General features: G+C 41.3%; 1 protein-coding gene across 5 annotated transcripts in view; it reads left to right on the top strand.

The window, feature by feature from the left end:
- Positions 1-22863, top strand: part of Baz1a (bromodomain adjacent to zinc finger domain 1A) — a 123750-nt gene that overhangs the window by 43678 nt on the left and 57209 nt on the right. For all 5 annotated transcript variants that reach the window (XM_021179125.3, XM_029484733.2, XM_029484732.2 and 2 more), the window contains exon 4: positions 16697-16840. In XM_021179125.3, coding sequence (XP_021034784.1) covers positions 16697-16840 — 144 coding nt within the window. The remainder of the gene's footprint in view (positions 1-16696; positions 16841-22863) is intronic.

Genomic DNA, 22863 nt, shown 5'->3' with positions numbered 1-22863 from the left:
CATGGACGCACTGTTTCAGTTTACTCTAAGAGTTTACTCTAAGTTACTGTATATAGTCTTAACTCTTATTCTTTTCACTTAAATTTTGGCTAAAATATATCACTAAGCACATTAGGAATTGTTTCTGACAACAATATGAACTACCCAGTACCCCCAGAGCTTGTGTCTCTAGCTGCATATGTAGGAGAAGATGGCCTAGTTGGCCATCACTGGGAAGAGAGGCCCCTTGGTCTTGCAAACTTTATATGCCCCAGTACAGGGGAATGCCAGGGCCAAGAAGTAGGAGTGGGTGGGTAGGGGAGCAGGGCGGAGGGAGGGTATAGGGAACTTTGGGGATAACATTTGAAATGTATATAAAGAAAATATCTAATTAAAAATAAAAAAGGAATTGTTTCTGCCATCTGCCTATCTACCAATTACCTATATAAGTTTTGGCAAATTAATGAAAATTGCTTGTCTCTCTTAGACTCACTGGGAAGAGCATGCAGAGAAATAGTCTTTTGTTATAATGAATGAGTTCCATACTCCTGATGGGCTCATCTCAATGCTCTCTTATTGTCTCATTTATGCTCTTTCCCTTAATTTTTATTTGATTTAAGTTTTTATACGCATGGGTGTTTTGCCTGCATTTATGTCTGTGCACCTCATGCTCTCTGATGTTGGAAGAGGCATCAGAGCCCCAGAAACTGGAGTTACAGATGATTGGGAGTTGCCATGTGGGTCTGGGGACTCAGCTCAGGTCCTTTAGTGTTCTTGTTTTGTTTTGTTTCTCTGTGTAGCCCTGGATGTCCTAGAACTTGCTTGTAGACCAGACTGGCCTCAGACTGGCCTCTGCCTTCCGAGGGCTGGAATTTAAAAGTGTGCACCATCACTGGCCTAAACACAATAAAAGCAATATACAGCAAACCAACAGCCAGTATCAAATTAAATGGAGAGATACTTGAAGCACTCCCACTGAAATCGGGGACAAGACAAGGATACCCACTCTCCCCATATCTATTCAATATAGTACTCGAAGTGCTAGCTAGAACAATAAGACAACAAAAAGAGATTAAGGGGGATACTAATTGGCAAAGAAGAAATAAAGTTATCACTATTTGCAGATGATATGATAGTATACATAAGCTACTCTACCAGAGAACTTCTCCAGCTGATAAACAACTCCAGCAAAGTGGCCAGATATACAATTAACTCAAATAAATCAGTAGCCTTCCTTTATACAAATGATAAACAGGCTGAGAAAGAAATTAGGAAAACAACTTCCTTCACAATAGCCCCAAATAATAGAAATATCTTGGGGTAACTCTAACCAAACAACTGAAAGATCTGTATGACAACAATTTCAGGTCTCTCAAGAAAGAAATCAAAGATCTCAGAAAGTGGAGAGAGCTCCCATGCTCATGGATTGGCAGAATTAACCTGGTAAAAGTGGACAGCGGGCATGGTGGCGCACGCCTTTTATCCTAGCACTCGGGAGGCAGAGGCAGGCAAATCTCTGAGTTCGAGGCCAGCCTGGTCTACAAAGTGAGTTCCAGGACAGCCAGGGCTACACAGAGAAACCCTGTCTCGGAAAGATGTAAATTCAAATAGGCCTGACTTGAAGTATCGCATCTTTATCAGTCAGTCTCCTTGGTTTTGAATTCTGTCATTAATGTGCAGTTATATGACTCCGGGCAAGAAATTTAATCTGAGTTTTATTTATTAAGGTTTATTATAAATTTAATAATTTTTTTCCTGAATACATATCTGTACATGTTCTTGGTGCCTGTGGAGGCCAGAAGAGGGTGTTGGATTTCTGAAACTGTAGATGGTTGGGTGTCTCTATGGATGCTGTCAGTCAAACTTGGGGTTCTCTTTAAGAGCAAGAGGAGCAAATGCCCTTAACTACTAAGCCATCTCTCTCGTCCTTCTTTTATTTAATCTATTAAGAGAATCTTTGCTATATAGGTTTGCCTCACAGGATGCATGGACACAACAAATGTGAATCTTTTAACTGTATTATGTAATATTGCTGTTTTTATATATAAGTGTCTTGATAATATGTTAAGGTCTTAAGTTAGGGACCTTGTGGTTCGTTCTCTCTCTTTCTTGAAAGAGATAGGGCTACTGTACTGCACTGCCTATAGAGTCATAACTTGGAGTCAGATCTCCCTCTTGTCGCCCTGAAAGATTTGAATACAGATACTCCTCTGTATTCAAACTCCTCTCCTTCAAGTCCAGGGAAGTGAATGATGAATCAAATCCACCTGCTGCTCTCTCACAAAGAGGGAAATACTGTGCATCTAGGAAAGAGCACGACTTCCTCAAGTAAAGAGTAAACAGCTGCCAGCGTGACATTTGTAATCTCATCCCTGAAAGGCTCATCCTGGCTGACATAGTGAGACCCGATCTAAATAAGTGTACTGGCTAGTTTTGTGTCAACTTGACACAGCTGAGTTATCACAGAGAAAGGAGCTTCAGTTGAGGAAATGCCTCCCTGAGATCCAGCTGTAAGGCATTTTCTCAATTAGTGATCAAGGGGGAAAGGCTCCTTGTGGGTGGGACCATCCCTGGGCTGGTAGTCTTGGGGTCTATAAGAGAGTAGACTGAGCAAGCCAGGGGAAGCAAGCCAGTAAAGAACATCCCTTCATGGCCTCTGCATCAGCTCCTGCTCCCTGACCTGTCTGAGTTCCAGTCCTGACTTCCTTTGGTGATGAACAGCAGCATGGAAGTGTAAGCCGAATAAACCCTTTCCTCCCCAACTTGCTTCTTGGTCATGATGTTTGTGCAGGAATAGAAACCCTGACTAAGACAATAAGTAAACAAAGAAATACTATACAATTTAGTCCAAAGTGGACGGAAGGTGCCTAGAGTGAACGTCTATCCATGGAAATACTAATCAGAACAGACTTAAGAATAAATTAATAATTTCAGTGTGTGTAAGATAGTAATGCTTCTAGAAGAATGGGCAATCCCAATCCTTTGGACCACACACAAGAGCCTATTGGCCTAACTCTCATTCTAACATTAGAAATTTGGTACTACAACTGTCTCACATATAGAATCATTCTTTATTTGGGAGTATGTGTGCATTCACGTGTGAAATCGCCATTCAGGGTCTCCTTATTTGTGTGCACATATGCATGTTTGTGCAAGTTTGTGGTTGTGTGTATGTGTGTGGGTGAACCAGAGGTTGATATTGGGTGTCTTTCTGGAACTTACCATGAGCAGATGCCAGTGAACTGAAGATCTGTCAGGATCTGCCAGCCCCAGCCCAGGGCTACGAGCACATTCTGCCTTGTCATGCTCTATATGGGTGCTAGGAGTTGAACTGGGCTCCTCATGTTTGCATGGTGAACATTTTGCTGATTGAGTCCATTTCCCCAACACATTTCTTGAGACAAGGTTTCATGTAGCTCAAGTGTCTACTCAAACTTGAAATGTAGCTGAAGATGACTTTGAAGTTTGAATCTTCCTGCCTCACCCTCGGAAGTGCTGAGAATTGTGGGTATCACCATAGGTTTTTTTGTTTCGTTTGGTTTTGTCATTGTTTAGATGCACTTATTTTATATGTAAGAATGTTTTGCTTGTGTGTGTGTGTGTGTGTGTGTGTGTCTGCACACTACTTGCATGCCTGATACCTTTTGGAAGTCGGAAGGTAGTGATGGATTCCCTGGACCTGGACTTATGAATGGTTGTGAGCCATGAATGTTGATGCTCTGTTTTACAAACCTTGGTCCTCTGCAAGAGCATCAGGGTCTTAATCTCTGATCCATCTCTCCAGCTCCCTCCAGGTTTTTGTTTGCTTGTTTTGAGACAAGGTCTCACTGTGTAGCCTCTGGCTGACTTGAACTTACTATGTAGACCAGGTTGGCCTCAAACTTAAAAAGATCACCTGCCTTTGCCTTCCGACTGGTGAGACTGGAGGCATGTGCCCAGCCCCACCTACTACCATGCCCAACCCCAACTACACAGTTTTTTAGAATCATTTTGAAATTGATTGATTGGGGTTTTTGGTTGGTTGGTTGGTTTGTTGCTTTGGGGTTTTGGTTGGGATGTGTGCAGAGGTCAACTTCTACTGGCTTTAAAAAAAAAAAAGATGAATTCACACTGTCCTGTAACTTACTGAAAAAATATAACTCACTGAAAAGCGTATTTTAAAAGGCATATAGTTAAGATGTTCTGGGAGCTGGAAGAAGTTCACAGGAGATTTGAGACAATGGATGGCAGAAGGTATTTCTAAAGCCCACTGACAGCATCAAGAAGTGACCATTAATACTAGAGGAGAAGCTGGGAGAATACCCTGGCTGAGTCTCTGTACAAGCTGGCAGGATTAGAACATTACAGACCTGAAAACATAGGAGAGCATGTTGAGCCTGCCAGACTGGCAAGCCCAGCACTGGGGCTTTCAGATTAATTGACCCAGAATTTTTTTTTTTTTTTTTTGAGACAGGGTTTCTCTGTGTAGCCCTAGCTGTCCTGGAACTCACTCTGTAGACCAGGCTGGCCTCAAACTCAGAAATCTGCCTGCCTCTGCCTCCCAAGTGCTGGGATTAAAGGCGTGCGCCACCACTGCCTGGCCAGAATTTTTTAAAATGCTATATGCTTTACTTGTTCAGAGTATGAATTTTTAAATTCTGCTTTTTCTAGAAAAATAAGATCTTGATATGTCTCTATCCTTCCTTCTCTACATATACACGTGCACACACACACACACACACACACACACACACCGTGTTGTTTGGGAAGCTCTAGCTATAAATCAAACTCTAGATTCCAATATAACTTTGCTATATAATTTCACTTATTAAAATAATATACAATCAAAGAAATGTGAAAGATTTAGAGTCTATTTCTCAAGTGCTCCTATCAGAAATATCAGTCAAATTGAATATCTAGTTTACTTTTTCTTGTATTATACTAATTTTAAAAATAGCAAGCTGATTTTTCATTTGGGAATGGTTTGGATGGCCTCTTGTGTTAGAATGCTGGGCGTGGTAGCACATCTGTTATCCCAGCACATGGAAGGCTGGGGCAACTTAGGGAGAACCTTTCTCAGAAATGAGCAAACCTACCAAGGCACCTAAATGTACACTGTTTCTAATTGGTTTTGTAGAACCTGATTAAACTGTTGGCTCATTAGGACCATCCCTAGATAACGCCCTTCTCCAAGGCTACTGAAAAGTATTTCTTTTACTAACCTGCTATGAGTTCTTTGAAAATAACTCCTTTCCTCTCCTGCATGCTCACTCTGGTTTTAGGTAAAATCTCACAGTATTTGCAAAGCTGGCCTAGAGCCCATTAGCTGAGCTGCTTCTTCCAGTCGCCTTCTGAATTACTGGGGCTGTATCCATACACTGCCATACCTGCCTTACAGTGCATTGACTTTCAATAATGCCAGGCTCTTAGCTGACTGACTTTACCAACCTAGGTCAAATAAGTAACATAGCAGATTTAGATTTGTACTAGAGTGTTTAATTGATCTCTAGGGGTCTCCTAAATATGATCATTGTACTATTTGGCCTTAAGGTCTTAAAATTTTTTTAAAAATGTTTATATGTATGTTTGCTTGCCTGTGTGTGTGACTACTGTACTATGTATGGGGGCCAAGAAGAAGCGAACAGATTCCCTGGGACTGGGCAGTTGTGAGCTGTCTTGTGGATATTGGGAATTGAATCAAGGTCTTCTACAAAAGTGGTATGTGCTCTTAACTGCTGAGTCATCTCTCCAGCCCCATTGAATTAACTTTTAAAAAAATATTATTTGGTAAAAAAAGTATAAGCTATTATACTTCAATATTGTTTTTTTTTTTTTAACTACCTTGGGAAGTAAATATTCTTTTAACCTTGTAAGTATAGCATCAGTTTTAGCATCATGGTGACCCACAGGCCTGAAATAGTGGTGCTTGTCCCTAGTTTCAGAACTTGTGAGGCAGCAGTGGAAGATCCTGCAAGATAAGACCAGCATGGTCTATGTTGGGAATCGCAGGCCTGCCTGGGCTGTGCATAATGAGGCTTTGTCTCAAAAAAGGAAAAGAGAAAGGTGGCCAACACACTACGACTCTTAACATTTCAACCACTGCAATATTTTCTCAGTAACTTGAACTAGTAAAAGAAAATTTGAACAAAGACATGTAAGGAGTGGGCACTCAAGATGTGATACAGTTAGAAGTGAGAAAATGGACATTTCCTCTTGGACTTTTTTATGTTTATGTGTCTTGAGTACAGGGTTCCAGGAGTCATTCCTCACCTGCCATCATATCGAGACAGGTTTGCTACATCCACTCTAGTAGTGACATGTGCGACGGGCCCCAAAAACCTGGGCACTGTCCCGATGTGAAAAGTTCACGGAAACTTCGTCTCCTGGAACCGTGGCATCCTGTGTAATGAATGCTCCAATGTTCTTGCTTTAGTTGGTGAATGGATCTGTGTGTTTTCCCTTAATATTGCTTTATTATAAGTGCCTCTATTATATAGCTAAGTTAGATTCTAGGCAGTCCTTATGGGCTTTGAATTCAGTAAGAATATTGCCTATTCAGTGACATTCAGATTTGCCTCTAGTATTGTAAGAGACATAGTGAAAGAAATCAGGCATTACTATCTACTACATAGAGTTAGAAATCTCAGGGCAAACTATTCCCATATGCAGGAATTTACCATTATCTAGGGAGAAGGAAGTTTGTGATCTAAGGAGGAACCAGAGTAGATACTTAGAACTATAGATAGCTGAGTTATACACAGGAATTTACAATGACCTAGGGGGAAGGTGGACTATACAATAGACTAGAATAGGAACTATGCATGAAGCCCTCGCCCCTGATTTCTAAGATGAAGCTGACCTTAGGTGGGGCTACTTTTGATCCCAGTTGTTAACAATGAATTTTATCCCAGTTGGTTCCTGCCAGTCCTTTGTAGGCATTCCTCTGTTCTGTGTAAGAGCCATTAAACATCTGGTAACCTCCTTGTACCTTGCCAGTGTGTCACCTAACTTCCTTATTTTCTTCTGTATAAATAGCTTGATGCTCGATTTGACACATTACATTCAGATTCAGCACACTCATGTCTGTGTCTGTCTGTCAATTCTCGCCCATCTGTCTGAACCACGGATTCCCACGAATTGAGGGGAGCTGACTAGGCCCAGTCCATGGCACAGGTTCCTCATTGGCCTGGCGCGCGCTCACCATCTAAGCCAGGCTGGCTGGATAGTGGACCCCATGGGTCCCTGTCTCATCCTCACAAAACTGGGCTTACAAGCACATACTTCCTGCCCAACTCTTCCCCTACCCCCCGTGCAATGAACTTTATTGGTGGTATTTAAGAGAGTAGGGTTACCTAAGTCCTTCCCTTTCTTCCATAGGTCCAGTGTGGAAGCTGTGAGGGGAGATGCTCAATGCTGGGGTCTCATTTGGGACAGAGACTCCTCAGCAGCCGAGGGCCTCTCTCTTCACTGGTGTTTCTGCTGGGTCCAGGGCTTCTTACTCCTTGGAGGTTACAAGGACCATGAGGTCCACTGTCCTGTCATTGTAGCTAAATTTGTTGTTATACCATACCAGGGAAAAGTTTGATAAAGTGGTCATTGAGGGCAATGTAGCACGCACCAGCCTCAAAGATGAAGGAATGGGTGTCACAGTTAAAGTCACAGGAAGCAACCTGGTTCTCAGAATAGCCAACCCAGGGTGCCCTCAGTGAGCCCTCGGATGCTTGCTTTACCACCTTCTTTTGTTTTTGGTTTTTCGAGACAGGGTTTCTCTGTGTAGCCCTGGCTGTCCTGGAACTCACTCTGTAGACCAGGCTGGCCTCGAACTCAGAAATCCGCCTGTCTCAGCCTCCTGAGTGCTGGGATTAAAGGCATGCGCCACCACGCCAGGCACTTTACCACCTTCTTGCTGTCATTGTGCCTGGCAGCCTTCTCAAATCTGCAGGTCAGATCCTCAACAGACATATTGGCAGTAAGAACCCAGAAAGCCACTCAGTGAGCTCAGTCAGTTCTGGGATGATCTTGCCCACAGTCTCAGGAGTTCCTGTGGGTACATCACCACAGTTTTCCATAGGGCCATCTACAGTCTTCAGGGCAGTGGTGATGGCATGGACTGTGGTCATGAGTCCTTCCACAAAGTTGCCATGGGTAACCTTGGATAGGGGTTACTGAGCAGTTGATAGACAGGAGGCGTTGCTGGCAATGTTGAATGAGTTGTCAGTACTTTGTTTAGTTCAAGCCTATCACAAACATGGAGGGAGCAGCTGAAGCGGAAGAGACTGGGGACACTTAGGCTCCGATCTTCTTCATGGTGGGGAAGGCATCCGCAGACTCCAGCATATTTGGCACCAGTATCACCTCATTTGACGTTGGTGGGATGAAGATAGGCTTCCCATTGATTAAGTTTCCCTTTCTCAGCTTTGACTGAAACTTTCTGTGGATAAGATCATAGTGGAATGTGTATGTAGACCTTGCAGTGAGTGAGGCCAGTGAAGGGGCCATTGATGGCAGTAGCATCCACATTGCCAGAATTGAAGAGCAGGCACCCAGTGCCAAATCAGTTCACTCTGACCTTCATCGTTGTGTCTCAGGAGCAAGGCTGACTGTGGAAGAGGGAGGAACAGAGAGCACCCACCCGTCCTCCCATGTTCCCCCAACCCTCGTCTGTCTCTGAAATGTTGGTTCAGTTGGTTCTAGGGATCAAACTCAGTTCTTGACTTTGAACAGCAAGTACTGACCAGCCTGAGCTTCTTTTTATATTACTGTCTTTAATGCAATTCATGAGTAAAATGTATTCACATTGAGAACACAAATGTGAATACATTTGTATTCTCATTTGATTTAAACATATACATGCTTAATACCTGTGACTGGGTCCTGGTAAGATGGATAAGACATTTTTGGGAAAGGGTTAGCTAGAAATGGGTTGTTTCTTTGTAAGTGTCAAGGTGTAACCCAGGCTGTCTTTACATTTGTTACTTACCTAGGATGACCTTGAACTTTTGATTGGCCTGCCTGGAATCCGTGTATTATTGCTCTTGAGTTTGATTCGAAATTTAAAGATCTCTCTCTCTCTCTCTCTCTCTCTCTCTCTCTCTCTCTCACACACACACACACACACACACACACACACACACACCCAGGGCGGGGGCTAGGGGTATAGATGGGGGAAGGGGCTTATTAGACAGGAATGCAGCAGGGAGACTTCTAGCAACATCCTAATTAAAATGTTTATTTTATGCATGTGAGTGTTTTGCCTGCTGGTCAGTATATACGTGCTTGCTGCCCATAGAAGCTAGAAGAGAACCACCATGGGGGAGCTGGTAACCGAATCCAGGTCCTTTGCAACAGCAGCAGTGCTCCCTAACCTTAATCTCTGAGCCATCTCTCCAGCTCCCACCCACCGTTTTGTTTTTGTTTTTTAAGGCTTTAATCTGGCTAACATATACTACTGATCTGTTTTGTTTGGTTTGGTTGGTTGATTTTTCAAGAGAGGCTTTAGTCCTGGAACTCACTCTAAACCAGACTGACCTTGCACTCACAGTGATTCACCTGCCTCTGCCTTTTGAGTGCTGGGATTAAAGGCATGTGCCACCACATCCAGTCTTGTTTACAACTGATTTCTTAATGCTTGTGCGGATTAGTTTTTATTGTCAAACTGACAGGACCAGTATTCTCCCGAGGAGGAAGACATCTTGGGTTTTGTTTGGTTGGTTGCTTTTTTTGTTTTGTGTCGTTGTTTTAGTTTGCTTGCTTGTTTTGAGACAGTCCTAAACTTCCTATGTGGACCAGGTTGGTCGCCAATAGAGGTACCTGTGCTCTGAGATTAAAAGCTGTATGGCTTGAGAAAGGAGTCTTAGTGAAGGGTTGCCTATATCATATTGATTTGCAGGCATGGCTTGGGAACTGGTTGTTAATTGATAAAGGATGACCCAGTCCATTACGAGTGGTACCATTCTGTGGGCAGGGATTTCTTAAGACAAGATTCCTAAGACGAGCAAGGAAGGGTGTCTTATTTTCTCTTTGGCCTTGACTGTGGCTGTAATATGTAATAATATGTATATTATGTAATAATAAAACTAAGCTGCTTGAGTTCCTGCCTTTGCCTTCTTGAGAATAATGAACAATAACTCTGAATTGGGAGTTAAAATAAGCCCCCCTCTCTCCTCAGGTGGTTTTCTGTCAAGGTGTTTGTCACAGCACCACAGATGAACTATAATAAGGCCAGACTGCTAGTGCCTGGCAGAGGAGTGCGTGAAATGAGGTCTTGCTTTGTTTCCTGGGTTAGAATTGAACTCCGATCCTACTACTCCTTCTGTATCAGAGTAGCTGGGATTAGAAGCATCTAACAGTGCCTGATAAAATAAATTTTAATTAAAAAAACTACTCAGGATAGTTGCTTTTACTTTTACATTTATGTACTTATTTGGGTGGGGGCCTCCCACATGGAAATTGTAGGAGTTAGTTCTCTCCTACCACTGTGTGGATTCTGGGATCAAACTCAAGTTATCAGGCTTGGTGGCAGGTGCCTTTACCAATTCCCAAGAACTCTCTTAGTAGACTATTTTTATTTTTTTGAGATAGATCCTTACTCTGTTGCCTAGGCTGGCCTCAACTTACTATGTATGTAGTCCAGGCTGGCCTTTGACTTGGGCTTATTCTAAAAGTAACATATAGAATATCAGTTATTTTCATCCCTTATTGATTTATTTCTCATATATGGAATAAACACTTGTAATCAAAGTTAATATTTTTATATTTATTATTAACACTTTAAAATTAAAATTACTGTTTTGAGATAATTATTGCTTCACATGAGGCTGTAAGACAATAAAATTTTTCCCAATGATAATGTCTTACAAAATTATGATAACACTAACAGGATATTGACAGGAATTGATATAGTTTGGATATAGAAAATTTCTGTCACTATAAGCCCCCTTTCCCCCCAAATGCTATGCATGTAAAGCTGCATCAGCTTCTCTCTTGTCCCTCGAGTGAGCAAATGCTATATCTCTTGAGGTGCTATTGATATATCTCTTGCCACTTTGTAGGTCATGATTGTTAAGTTGACTTTTCATGTTTTAAAACAATTATGACTTGAAATCTATATTGCCACTGATAATTATTTTGTGAGTCTCTTAAATTTTTTTGTATCTCAATAATCTTTGGATTCTCTGGAATGAAGAAATAGTAGCAAGTGGATTTGAAAGACATTTAAGCTAATTTCTAGAAGTGAAAATCTATTAGATACTGATTTGGCATTTTGAGTAATTGACTTTGAGCCCAGTAAGGGCTAGTCAGGAGTGATAGCTGTGGTTTGGGTGTGGTACATAGCTAATAGCAATATTAACAATAGCTAATGCAATTGATATATTAAATATGTATTACATTCTAAGCAGTATCTCAATACTGTACTGGTTTCCTTCTCCCGAATTCTGTCAGGAAATTGTTCTTTCTGTTGGCTTAAGGAGATGAGAACCTCGAACTCTTGCAGTGCAGTGCACTGTATTGTGGTTAGACTGTTCCCTCTCATGGTCTGTAAGAGGACTTTTAGACCCTACACCAAATACCTAGGTGCTGAGTGGGCTGGGATTCTCCCTCTCCTGACCTCACCATCAGCATTGTCAGTAACGCATGGGCTCTGCTAGGGAAGAGGATTACTGCTCACAGGTTCCCTGGAAAGTTTCCTTCACTGCTCTGAAGACTGGCTATTATGAGGCCTGAATATGAGTTTTAAGTCTTCAAAAGTGAATGCAATAGCCAGATCCTGTCAAAAAGAGAAAGAAGGAAGGAAGGAAGGAAATAAAAAACAAATCTATTTGATTACTTTCATGTCTCCAAATTCCAGATCTATACCACTATCCAAAAAGTTTTGATATTGCTTCTTGCAGTTTTTCCTGTTTAGAAACTTTGCTTTATATCTGTCAGCCAGTGTGAACATCAGCCTGCAGATATTTCTATTTGCTGGCAATGTAGGTGTGTTCATTGAATTTTTTCCCAGGCTTTTCTGTTAGGATAATAGCACAGTTTTATGCTTTGTGTAAAAAAAACCAAACAAAAAAACCCATTTTAATCATTTTAATTGTGAAATCCAGTGGTGTTCACGGTGTTGTATAACTATCACCACTGTTTCCAGAACATTTTCATCATTCCAAACAGAAACTCTGTACTCTTAGGCAATCACTTCCCGTTCTGCCCTCCCCCCTTCCCCTGGTAACCTTGATTCTACTTTCTGTCGATGAACTTGCTTGTTTTATATACTGCATGTGAGCAACCTCAAGTATTTGTCCTTTTGTAGCTTATCACACTGACTGTTTCCAGGCTCCATTCATATTTAGAATGTATTAGAATGTCATTTTTTAATGTCAGGATATTCTCTTGTGTTTATATAACCACATTTTGTTTATTATTTATCTGTCAGTGGACTTTTTGGTTGATTCCATGTTTTGTCTACTGGAAACACTGGTGTTCAAGTATCTAAACTCTTTTTTCAATTTTTAATTTTTTAAGTGGAGTTGGTAGTGTCTATGCTCGTTCTGTGTTTGACTTTGTGGGGACACAGAAATGCTGTTTTCTGTACCATCTGCTGTAGAAGTTTGCTCTTGCTTCTTCCTTTCAGCCCCACGCTCCCAGAAATAAGATTCACACTCAAAAATATATTTACAAATACACTGGCCATATAGTTAGGTTCTTCTCTGACTAGATCATAACTTATTATAACTCATTTACTCCAATCTACATTCTGCCATGTGCCCGGTTACCTGTGCTCTGGTACCATGGGTCCATCTTGTCACTTCTTCCTGGGTGAATCTCCTGAGCCTGGCACTATCCCAGAATCCTTTCTGCCTCCCAGGTGTCTCATCTCCACTTCCTGCCTAAGCCATAGACCATCAGAATTATTACTGGCAGGTGCCACATCCATACAGATAAAAATATTCTCTCCGCAGTCTGCATCAGTTCTTATCTCTCTACAGCCTTACCAGTACTTGTTAAATGTAAAATTTTGCTTTTGAGAGACATGCCACCTTACTGGATATGGTCTGTTACTTGCTGTGGTTTTGATTCTGTACTTTACAGATGAGAAGAGCATCTTTTTATGCTCTTTGCCATTTATAGCTTTGAGAAGTGTCTACTCAGACCTACTAATTTTTAAAAAGTTGACTTTTCTTTCAGTTGTAAGAACTCTTCATGTATTTATTCTATCACAGGTTTTTTAGAATGAGTTAGGAAGTATTTTCTATCCTTCAACCATTTAAAAGACTCACTTTTATGCTTTTGTGTGATTGCTGAATGTGTGTGTGGGCACTCTACGTATGCATGGGCAGTGGTATTGGAAGCCAAAATGTGGAACTGAACCTCAGTCCTCTGCAGGAGCAGCAACTGCCCTTAAATATTGAGATTTTGAATTTTTAAAAGAATTATGTGTGCAAATCTGGGTGAGCGTGTGAGCATGTGTGCACATAGATTAGATGCCTGAGGAAGCCAGAGGTATTGGATCTCCTTAGAGCAGGAATTACAGGCAGCTGTGAGCCTCCTGATTTGGGTGCTGGGATTGCAATTATGTCCTCTGCAAGAGCAGTGAGTGCTCTTAACTGCTGACCTCTTCAGCCCTTTAAAAAGATTGATTGATTGATTTTATATTTATTATTTTAAATTCCATATGTGCATGTGGGTTTGTGTACATGAATTCGGGTGTCAGTAGAAGACAGAGATGTCGGATTCCACTGGAGCTTGGGTTACAGGCACCTGTGAGCCCACTGATGTCAGTGCTGGGAACTGAACTCAGGTCTACTGTAAGAGCAGTGTGCACTGTTAACCCGTGAGCCAGCTTCTCCCCGCCCCCCCCATTTCTCTCTCTCTCTCTCTCTCTCTCTCTCTATATATATATATATATATAAAATCCCCCCCCCCAGGAGAAGAGCTGGCAAATGAATAGTCCTGTGAATTCTGATACACACATACACACACACACACCATGCACAGCCTTGTTCATTGAATGAGATGTGCAAATGAATAGCACAGTCTCTAACATTCTAACATGGACCCTCCATTTTCTTCAGAGAACAGGGAATTGGCTCATCGCTAGAGATGTATATGTCTATTCTTACCGGGACTCCCCTCGATTGTCTGAGAGCTGCACATGGATGTGGATGAGATCACCAGCGCTGGCTCTTGCTTCTTTGGTTACTCTGTTCTACATGTCTACTTTACCTGTTATTTATTTTTCATTTATTTTATGAGTGTTTTGCCTACATTTCTGTCTGTGCACCATTTTACAGATGGTTGTGAGCTGACCTGTGAGTGCTAGGAACTGAACCCCAATCCTTTAGAAGAACAGCAAGGGCTCTTAACCACTGACCCATCTCTCTAGTCCCAACTGTCAGTGTTTTAGTAGCTTGGATATATATTTTACTTTTCATAAAACTAGCCTATCTGAGATGTTACATTGTTAAATGTGCCTTTAAGACATACTGCTGTACAACCATCACCCAGTCTAATTTTAGAAAACTTTCAACACCTAGAAGGAAACCTGTGTGAGGTCGCAATCAGTACCGGTTTCCACTACTCCCACCCGCACTTCCACCCCTACTCCTACCCCCCAACCCCACCCCTAGCTTCCTGGCATCCACTCATCTGGTTCCTTTCTCTGTGAGTTTTCTTGTTCTAGAAACTAATATAAACTCCTACATTTTGTTTTATTTGGTGCCTGGCCTTTTCATTTAGCATAATGTTTTCAAGATTCATCTATATTATATAAATCATGTCCAGTTCCTTTTGAGACAGATTATCTATATAGCTGCCATTAAACTCACCCTTCTTGTGCTTCAGCTTTCCTAGAGATGCGATCATGGGCACGAACCTCGGTGTTCACATTGTGCGTGCGTGTGTGTGTGTGTGTGTGTGTGTGTGTGCACGCGTGTATGCGCACACACACACATATGGGGTCAGTGGACAGCTCCCAGGAATAGATTCTTTCCTTATGCCATGGGGATACAAGGTTGAATTTAGAAAGGGGGAGAAATTTTATCCAATGTAGACATCTGGCCACCTGAGGAATGAATGGTTTGTCTTTTTTAATGTGTGTGTGGTGTGTGTGGTTTGTATGTGTAGATATGTGTAGATTGATTTCAATACTAGAAGTGAAGTTGGAGCTTGAGGGATTATGAAAAAAGCAAGTGACAATTTTTTTTCTGTCACTGGAAGTTGACACAATAGTATGGGATTAAGTAGTATTTTAATTAGTAAAGGAGTCAGAAATTGGTCCCATACAATCCAGAAGTTCTGTGCAGAGTAAAAAAAAGCCAAATTAGGACTGGGAATGTGTCTTATAGTACAATACATGTGAGATGCCCACGTTTGAACCCCAGCATTCTAAAATAACAATTATAATAATAGGGTTTTTTGTTTGGGGGTTTTGTTATTGTTTTGTTTTGTTTTGTTTTAATTAAGGGAACACCAGAATGGTGGTTACAGAATTAGGGAATAGAAAAAATTTCCAGATATCAAAAAGAAAATCTCTAGATTTATGATAAAAATAAAAATTTGGTCAGGACTTATAGAATTGAAGATATTGGCTTTTGAAGAACTACAGGACTCATTCTGGGTGATGACATATACCAATACTTGATTTTTCTTTCTTTTTTAAATTTTTTTGATTTTTTTTTGATACAGGGCTTCTCTATGTAGCCCTGGCTCTCTTAAGACAGTGTTTACCATGCTGACCACAAAGTCACAGAGATCTGCCTGCCTCTGCCCCCGAGAGCTGGTTAAAGGCATATGTCATCACCCCCCTGGCTGATGTTTAATTTTTTTTCTAAGCAGTTACTTTAGTTAAGAGTATAATTGACTGGGTTTGGTGGCACATTGCATGTGCTCCAGACACTGAAACAGAAGAATCAAAAGTTTGAGGCTAGCTATATATATATATATATAAAAATTGTCGCAAATACAATTCCTAAAAGACAATTTAGCCCCACTAGATTTAAAAAGACAAATAATTGTATTAATCACAGTTCTCCAGATAGAAAATATATTTGTGGATTGTGGAGAGAGAGGCAGATGTAATAGAATTGGCTTGTAGGTTCTGAAAGCATAGTTCTCACACTTGGCTATCTGAGAAATGGGTTACCAGGGCTGGGAGCAGAGCGTTGCAGTCTGTACCTGAAGGCAGAATCAGGAGGCTGAGGGTGCGGTTGTCACTCTGAAGCTGAAGGCCTACTTGCCTGAGAACATTGGGAAGGGTGCTGCAGGACCTGAGCCCAGAGATCTCGGAACTTCCTTCTTCAGGGTAGAGTAAGGGGCCCCAGCAAGAAAGTGAGTTACTATTTCCCTGCCTTTCTGTTAAGTGTGATATGGGGAGAGGCTAATTGGGCTGTACCTGCCAGCATGCCCTCCAACCCCACTGACTGGAAACAGTAGGAAATCACGCTCTTTTGTTTCTGTTACTGTGTGCAATACTGGGAGCTGAGCCCAGTGTGGCAGGCCCAGCTGGCAGGCACTGTACCAGCTGGGCCACATCACTAGCTCAACATTCAGACCAACTGAATTTTAAAATTAGATGTCATATTTTCTTTTTAATTGAATTGTTTAGTTAGCCATAGCCTTCAAAACATAGACTGTGTAACTTATGAATGAATATGGGTTATCTTGCTAGTAAGCTGTGACTCTTTTAGACCCTGTTACAACTAGACACAGGACTCATCTGACTTGACTTGCATTTTGTGATTATTTGTTTCAGGCTGCAGTGTAGAATCTTGGAAGTCCTCCCTCCATTACATCAGAATGGTTTTGCTAATGGACACCTGAGCAGTGCTGATGGAGAGACGATTGTCATCAGCGACAGTGACGACTCGGAAACACAAAGCAGCTCTTTTCACCACGGGTGAGTAGTAGATTGTACTTTAGCTCCCAGATTGGTGATCATCAATTGAAATATAAACTTTCTTTCCTGCCTTTCCTTTTCTAGTCATACTGTGGTATACAATCCTTAAATTACCTATTTCAACAATAGATTCAAAATGTAAATCTAGTTAACTCTCTAATTAGCCTCTTAAGAACAGAGCCCCTAGCTGGATATGACATTGCACATGCCTTTGGGCTAAATAGTCAGACAGTGTCTCCAAAAACTAAAACCAAGCAAAACAGCTTGTTTCTTGTTTGCTGGGGATTGACCCACCTACCACATAGATGGGTCTCACTCTCTGTTCCTGCGACTCCTGGCAATCACTTCCACACTGTCAGCCTTCCCACAATGTAGCCTTTCCAGACTGGCTTCTTCCACTTGAGCATATGCATTTAAGTTCTCGCTGTGTCTCTTTTATGAGAGCCTTGGTAGCTTATTTCTTTTTTGCATGGAATAATACTGCATTATCTTAAAAAATTATTACATTAAAAAATTATTACCTTTTTTTGTTTGTTCATGAGTGTTGGTGCGTGCGCTACAGCCTGCCTGTGGTGGTCATAGGATGTGTGGAGCCAGCTTTTTCCTTCCAATGCCCACATGTTGGAAGTTCTGGGTATGGAACTCAGGTTATCAGGTCCTTGGGGGAAAGTGCCTTTTCCTGCTCTGACATCTCACCAGCCTAATAGTCTACTCTTTATACCCTATTTTTCTCTTACCTACTGAAGGACGTGTTTGTTTGTTTGTTTTGAGACAGAGTTTCTCTGTGTAGCCCTGGCTGTGTGGAACTCACTCTGTAGACCAGGCTGGCCTCAAACTCACAGAGATCCGTCCACCTCTACCTCTCGAGTACTGGATGAAGGACGTTTTTGTTGCTTCTGTGTGTTGGCAATTTCAAATAAAAACTGATGTGAACATATATGGCAGGCTTCCATGTTGGTGTAAGCTTTTTGCACATTTGGGTAAATATCAAGGAATATGAATGTAGATCACAAGGGTGTGTTTTGTGTTTGGTTGCTAATTTTTAAAAATTTTTATTGTAGGTACATATGGTATACATGCATGTGTGAGGAGATGTATGTTCACATATTTGGAGTCCAGAGGCCAGCCTTAAGTTCCTGTCCTCCTCATATGCCATCTGTCTTATTTTTTGAGACAGGTTCTCCCATTATAATAATTATATAATAATCTATAACAGATTAAAAGTCCAAAGACTCTTCTGAAGTTCAAGCAATCTCTTAACTATAATCCCCTGTAAAATCAAAATGAAAAAGCAGATCACACACTTCCAGCATAGGATATACACTGTGGTGCCAAAGGGAGGGAAATACTGGGCCAAAGTGAGACTGGAACAACAGGGAAAACGCCAAACTCTGCATCTCCATGTCAGATGTTGAAACACTCTTCAGATCTCCAAGTCCTTTCAGCTCTGGTAACTGCAGCAGGCCTCTCTCTTTGGCTGTTTCCACTCCCTGTTAGCAGCTCTCCTCCACAGGTACCCCAGGACTCTGGCATCCCCATCATTTTGAGGTCTCCAAGGCATCCAGGCTTCACCTTCACAGCTTCACTCGATAGCCTCTCTAGGCCTCCATGCAGGGAATGAACACCTGCACACACACCCTGGCTTCAGTGGCTTCCCTTAGCTGTGGAGGGAGATTCCAGTACCCTGTTTCTTCTGTTCTTGACTCTAAAGCCAAAACCCCATGGCTAAAGCTGCCAAGTTCTGCTGCTTGCTGGCGCTGGAACATGGCCCCTTTGTTTCATCTTCACCAGCTTTCTGGGTATTTGTTGTTTTTGTTTTTGTTTTTTTCTAGAGAATGGGTCTCTCTTTGTAGCCTTAGCTGTTCAGGAACTCAAGCTGTAGTCCAGGCTGACTTTGAACTCAGAGATCTGCCTACCTGTCTCTGTGACCAAGTGCTGGGATTAAAGGCATTCACCACCACCACCACCACCACCTGGCTAGCTTTCTGTTTTCAATGGTTTCCTTCACTGCCTAAAATTTGGCTGTTTAAAAACTCTATAGAGACCAGCCTGGCCTCAAACTCCAAGATCTGTCTGCTTCTGCTTTCTGAGTGCTAAGATAAAAGGTTGCAGCCAGCACACCAGCTGCAAGCTCCCCCCCCCCCCAATTCTTTTCATAAATTGAAACATAGTTGGGTATGGTCTTTTCCTGAGGTCCTCTATTCCTTCAAACATCAGCTGTTTATCTCCTTGAACACTGGACTTTGCTCCATCCCACTTCCTGGGGCCTCCTTTCTCCTCAAAATGTACATTTTGTATTTTTCCTTTCTCAGCTTGCTCCTTTTCATTATAGATATGTGTAAGAGTGAGTACTGGTAACCGTCTGTACTAGGCTGCTTTGAGATTTCCTCTGCTAATGCGGTTAATCCAAAACTCTTCAATTTAGCCTCAGGGAGACTCCTGGGACGAGGCCTAGTCAGGCCTATCACAGCGATACCCTAGTCCCTGGTACCAGCTTATGTCCTAGTTAAGGTTTTATTGCTGCGAAGAGTCACCTGACCATGGCAACTCTTATAAAAGAAAATATTTAATTAGGGATGACTTATAGTACACATAAATATAAAGTTGCATTCCTTCAGAATATACTAGCTTACTTATCATCTGGACATGGACAGTAGAGTGATCATCCAAACAGTATTCCTTCATAGATCAGTGTTTATAGTCATCGAGATTTTGGAGATCAGATCTCTATCTCCCTGTCTCCCATCCCCAAACATGCACACATGTTTTGTTTTAGAAATTATTAATTTCTTGTGTATGGGTGTTTTTTTTTTTTTTTTTGAAAAAATTTTTTTGGATTTATTTATTTATTTATTATATGTAAGTACACTGTAGCTGTCTTCAGACACTCCAGAAGAGGGCGCCAGATCTCGTTACGGATGGTTGTGAGCCACCATGTGGTTGCTGGGATTTGAACTCTGGACCTTCGGAAGAGCAGTCGGGTGCTCTTACCCACTGAGCCATCTCACCAGCCCAGTGTATGGGTGTTTTGTCTGCATGTATGTTTAAGAGAGCATCTAACCCTTTGGAACTGACAATTGTAAGCTGCCATATGGCTGCTGGTATTTGAAGGCAGGTACAATGGAAGGGCAGCCAGTGTTCTTAACTCTTGAGCTATCTTCTCAGTCTCACACACCCTTTTTAAACTACATCCCTCAAAGAATCCCTATTGGTCCTTCCCATCACAGAGCACAGTTTGTGTATACTGAAGCTTTGGACATCTTTGACTCTGTTTGATTTGTTTCTGTTTTAAAACAGAATCTTACTATGTAACCCTTGATGGCCTGGAACTCACAGAGATCCTCCTGTGTCTGCCTTGTAAGTGCTCGAATTATAAATATCTAGCATCATGCTTAGCTCACAGCCTTTGAGACTTTAGAATAGGTGGAGATAACACTAGAGCCCTTCTTGTAGCACACACAAGAAGTTACACCATGAGTTTGGAATTATTTTTGCATCTTAAGTATTTCAAACTGTTTTATGAAAGTTGATCAACCTTCTTGGCTATTTGTAGTACTAGATAAACATTTGAACTGTTTTAGAGGTGATGAAACCAGAGTGTGTAATTGTTACACAGTAGGCCTAATAGATCTATCAATAGCCAAATGCTGAAATTTATCTATAACCATAAGGTCTCTGAAAACTGAGCTAAACTGATAGATAATCTTGGCTAAACTATTCACAGCTTACTGTCTGATTAAGATGTGGCAAGTATAGGCAAGTTTATTTGGTTGATTTCCAGACAATGTAGTTAGGATTAGGTCATTTCTAATATACTCTGCTGTATGATAAAGCTGTCAAAAAACTTTTTAAAAATTTTTATTTATTTTATGTATATAGGTTTTCTGTTTTTGTCTCCATGACTGTCTGTGTGCAGTATGTGCTTGGAAGTTGGAATAGGGTGGAAGATGGTGTTGGGTTCCCTGGAACTGGGGTTTACAGATGGTTGTGGGCCAATATGTGGGTTTTGGGAATTAAATCTGGATCCTCTCCAAGAGCAAGCAGCAAGTGATCTCAGCTGCAGAGCCATTTCTCCAGCCCCCAAACTCTTTCGTGAATCAAAGGTTTTACGGGGCTGTCTCTAAACAGATCCCATCTAAAGTTGAAGTAGGCTGAAAACAAATCATTATCGCGGCCAGACATACTGAATAGAGTATATTTTGAATAATATACTATCCTGGTGGTGATTGTAGGAGCAAAAGGAGAGGTAATTATTTCAGAAACCTCTGGATGAAAACATAATGATATTTGTTAATATATTAATATGTAACTATATAATAACATAACTATACAGATAATAAATATAAATCTTTGTTTTCTTGAGATAGGAGGATCCTTCTCTGTTAGCCCAAGATACCTCAAACTTACTATAACTCAGTCTGGGTATAGACTTGCCATCCTCCTGCCTCTGCCTCCTGAGTACTGGAGTTATACATATGCTCTACCACGCCTGACTTATTTCAAGATTTTACATTCATTGAATTCCTTTTATATAATATAATCTGGATGTCATGATAACTGGATTGTTAGTTAAGATGATGTTGTCTTTTGTCTGTGTGGGGTGGGGGCGTGGGGAGCTGGTATGTAAAATCAGAGGCGGGATCAGTTCTTTCCTTCTATGTGGGCCACTGGGCTGAAGTCAGGCTTGATGATAGCAAACACCTTTACCTGTTCAGCCATCTCAGCAAAGATATTTTGAAAGAACTGATCCTAATAATTTTGTTATTTGTAGTTCTATGCATGAAAGTGTAATATGGAAGCTGAGGTGAACATTAAATATAATATGTGTGTGTGAGTATCATTGTAAATAGCGGTCTATGCTGAAACAGTACTCATTTATGGGTTCTCATTGCAGAAGAGTTGTAGTGAACATAACTTGATAATTTCTTAAAAAGAAACTTTATATTGAAAACACAGATTTTTTGATTATTTCTAGACTATTAAAATTTAAATTTTTCCCCTTTATCAAATATAAATACATTGCTTTTTAGTAAAAATTATATTGTGTGTATATATATATGCATATATATATATATACACACACACATGCATATGAGAGAGAAACATTTATATAAAATAACATTTTGTTGTGAGTAAATAGAATAAACTGTCCCAGTATCCGTGGAAAATTTCCAGGAACTCACTGCCACCCTTTCCTCAAATAAAGAAGTTGCAGGTTCTCAGTCGAGCTCCTTAGGAAGTGCACAGTGTTTGCATAGACAAGCGTACTTAACTCCTCCATAGACGACTTGTAATTTCAGATACACTGTACATGCTGTGTAACTAGCATTAGACTGTACTGTTCAGAGAATAGTGGCAGAGAAAAATGTTCTGTATCCTTAGTATAGATGAACATATGCCGCCCCCGCCCCCTCCAAATACTTGTTTTTTGAGACATGGTCTCACTATGCAGCCTGGAGCTCCTTATTTTAGATCAGGCTGGCCTTGAACTCATACAACTCCATTGGCCCGGCCTCAAAGGGCTGGGAGTACAGACATGCACCACCACGCCTGGAATCTTCTGGTATAGAGGGCTGACTAACTGGGCCAGTGATTTAACACCGAGAAGTACGTTGGGTGTTAAGATATCACTGTACAAATAGAAACAGACCTGCCCTTGTCAGTTCCTTGCTGGTGGGGAATCAGCAGCTACGAGTGAGATACTTAAGTTCAGGGAAATTTCTCCTCTGTGTAGACCTAGACATGGAGTAGCAAGAGAGGAAAGGAACAGAGGGAAGTCGGCTGAAGAGTCTTCCTATTTGGTGGGTAAGTTGTAATAGGAACTGTTTCTGTTGCTCTCTGGCTGGTCATCATGCTTCCTTAGAAAGAATGCAGTCAGGATTTTATCCCAAAGGAAGCTTTAATGAAAAGGCTCCAGCAAAGCTCCATTAGTTGTATTGTCACCACCTCTGGCTTAATGCATCTCCTTTCTCCTCTGATACTGACTGCTTCTTGTGCTAAGCGTGCACACTTTTACCTCAGGT

This window comes from Mus caroli, unplaced genomic scaffold, assembly GCF_978045245.1.
Source record: "Mus caroli unplaced genomic scaffold, Mus_caroli_1 scaffold_14, whole genome shotgun sequence".
NCBI lineage: Eukaryota > Metazoa > Chordata > Mammalia > Rodentia > Muridae > Mus > Mus caroli.
This window is presented reverse-complemented; position numbering and strand designations above follow the sequence as displayed.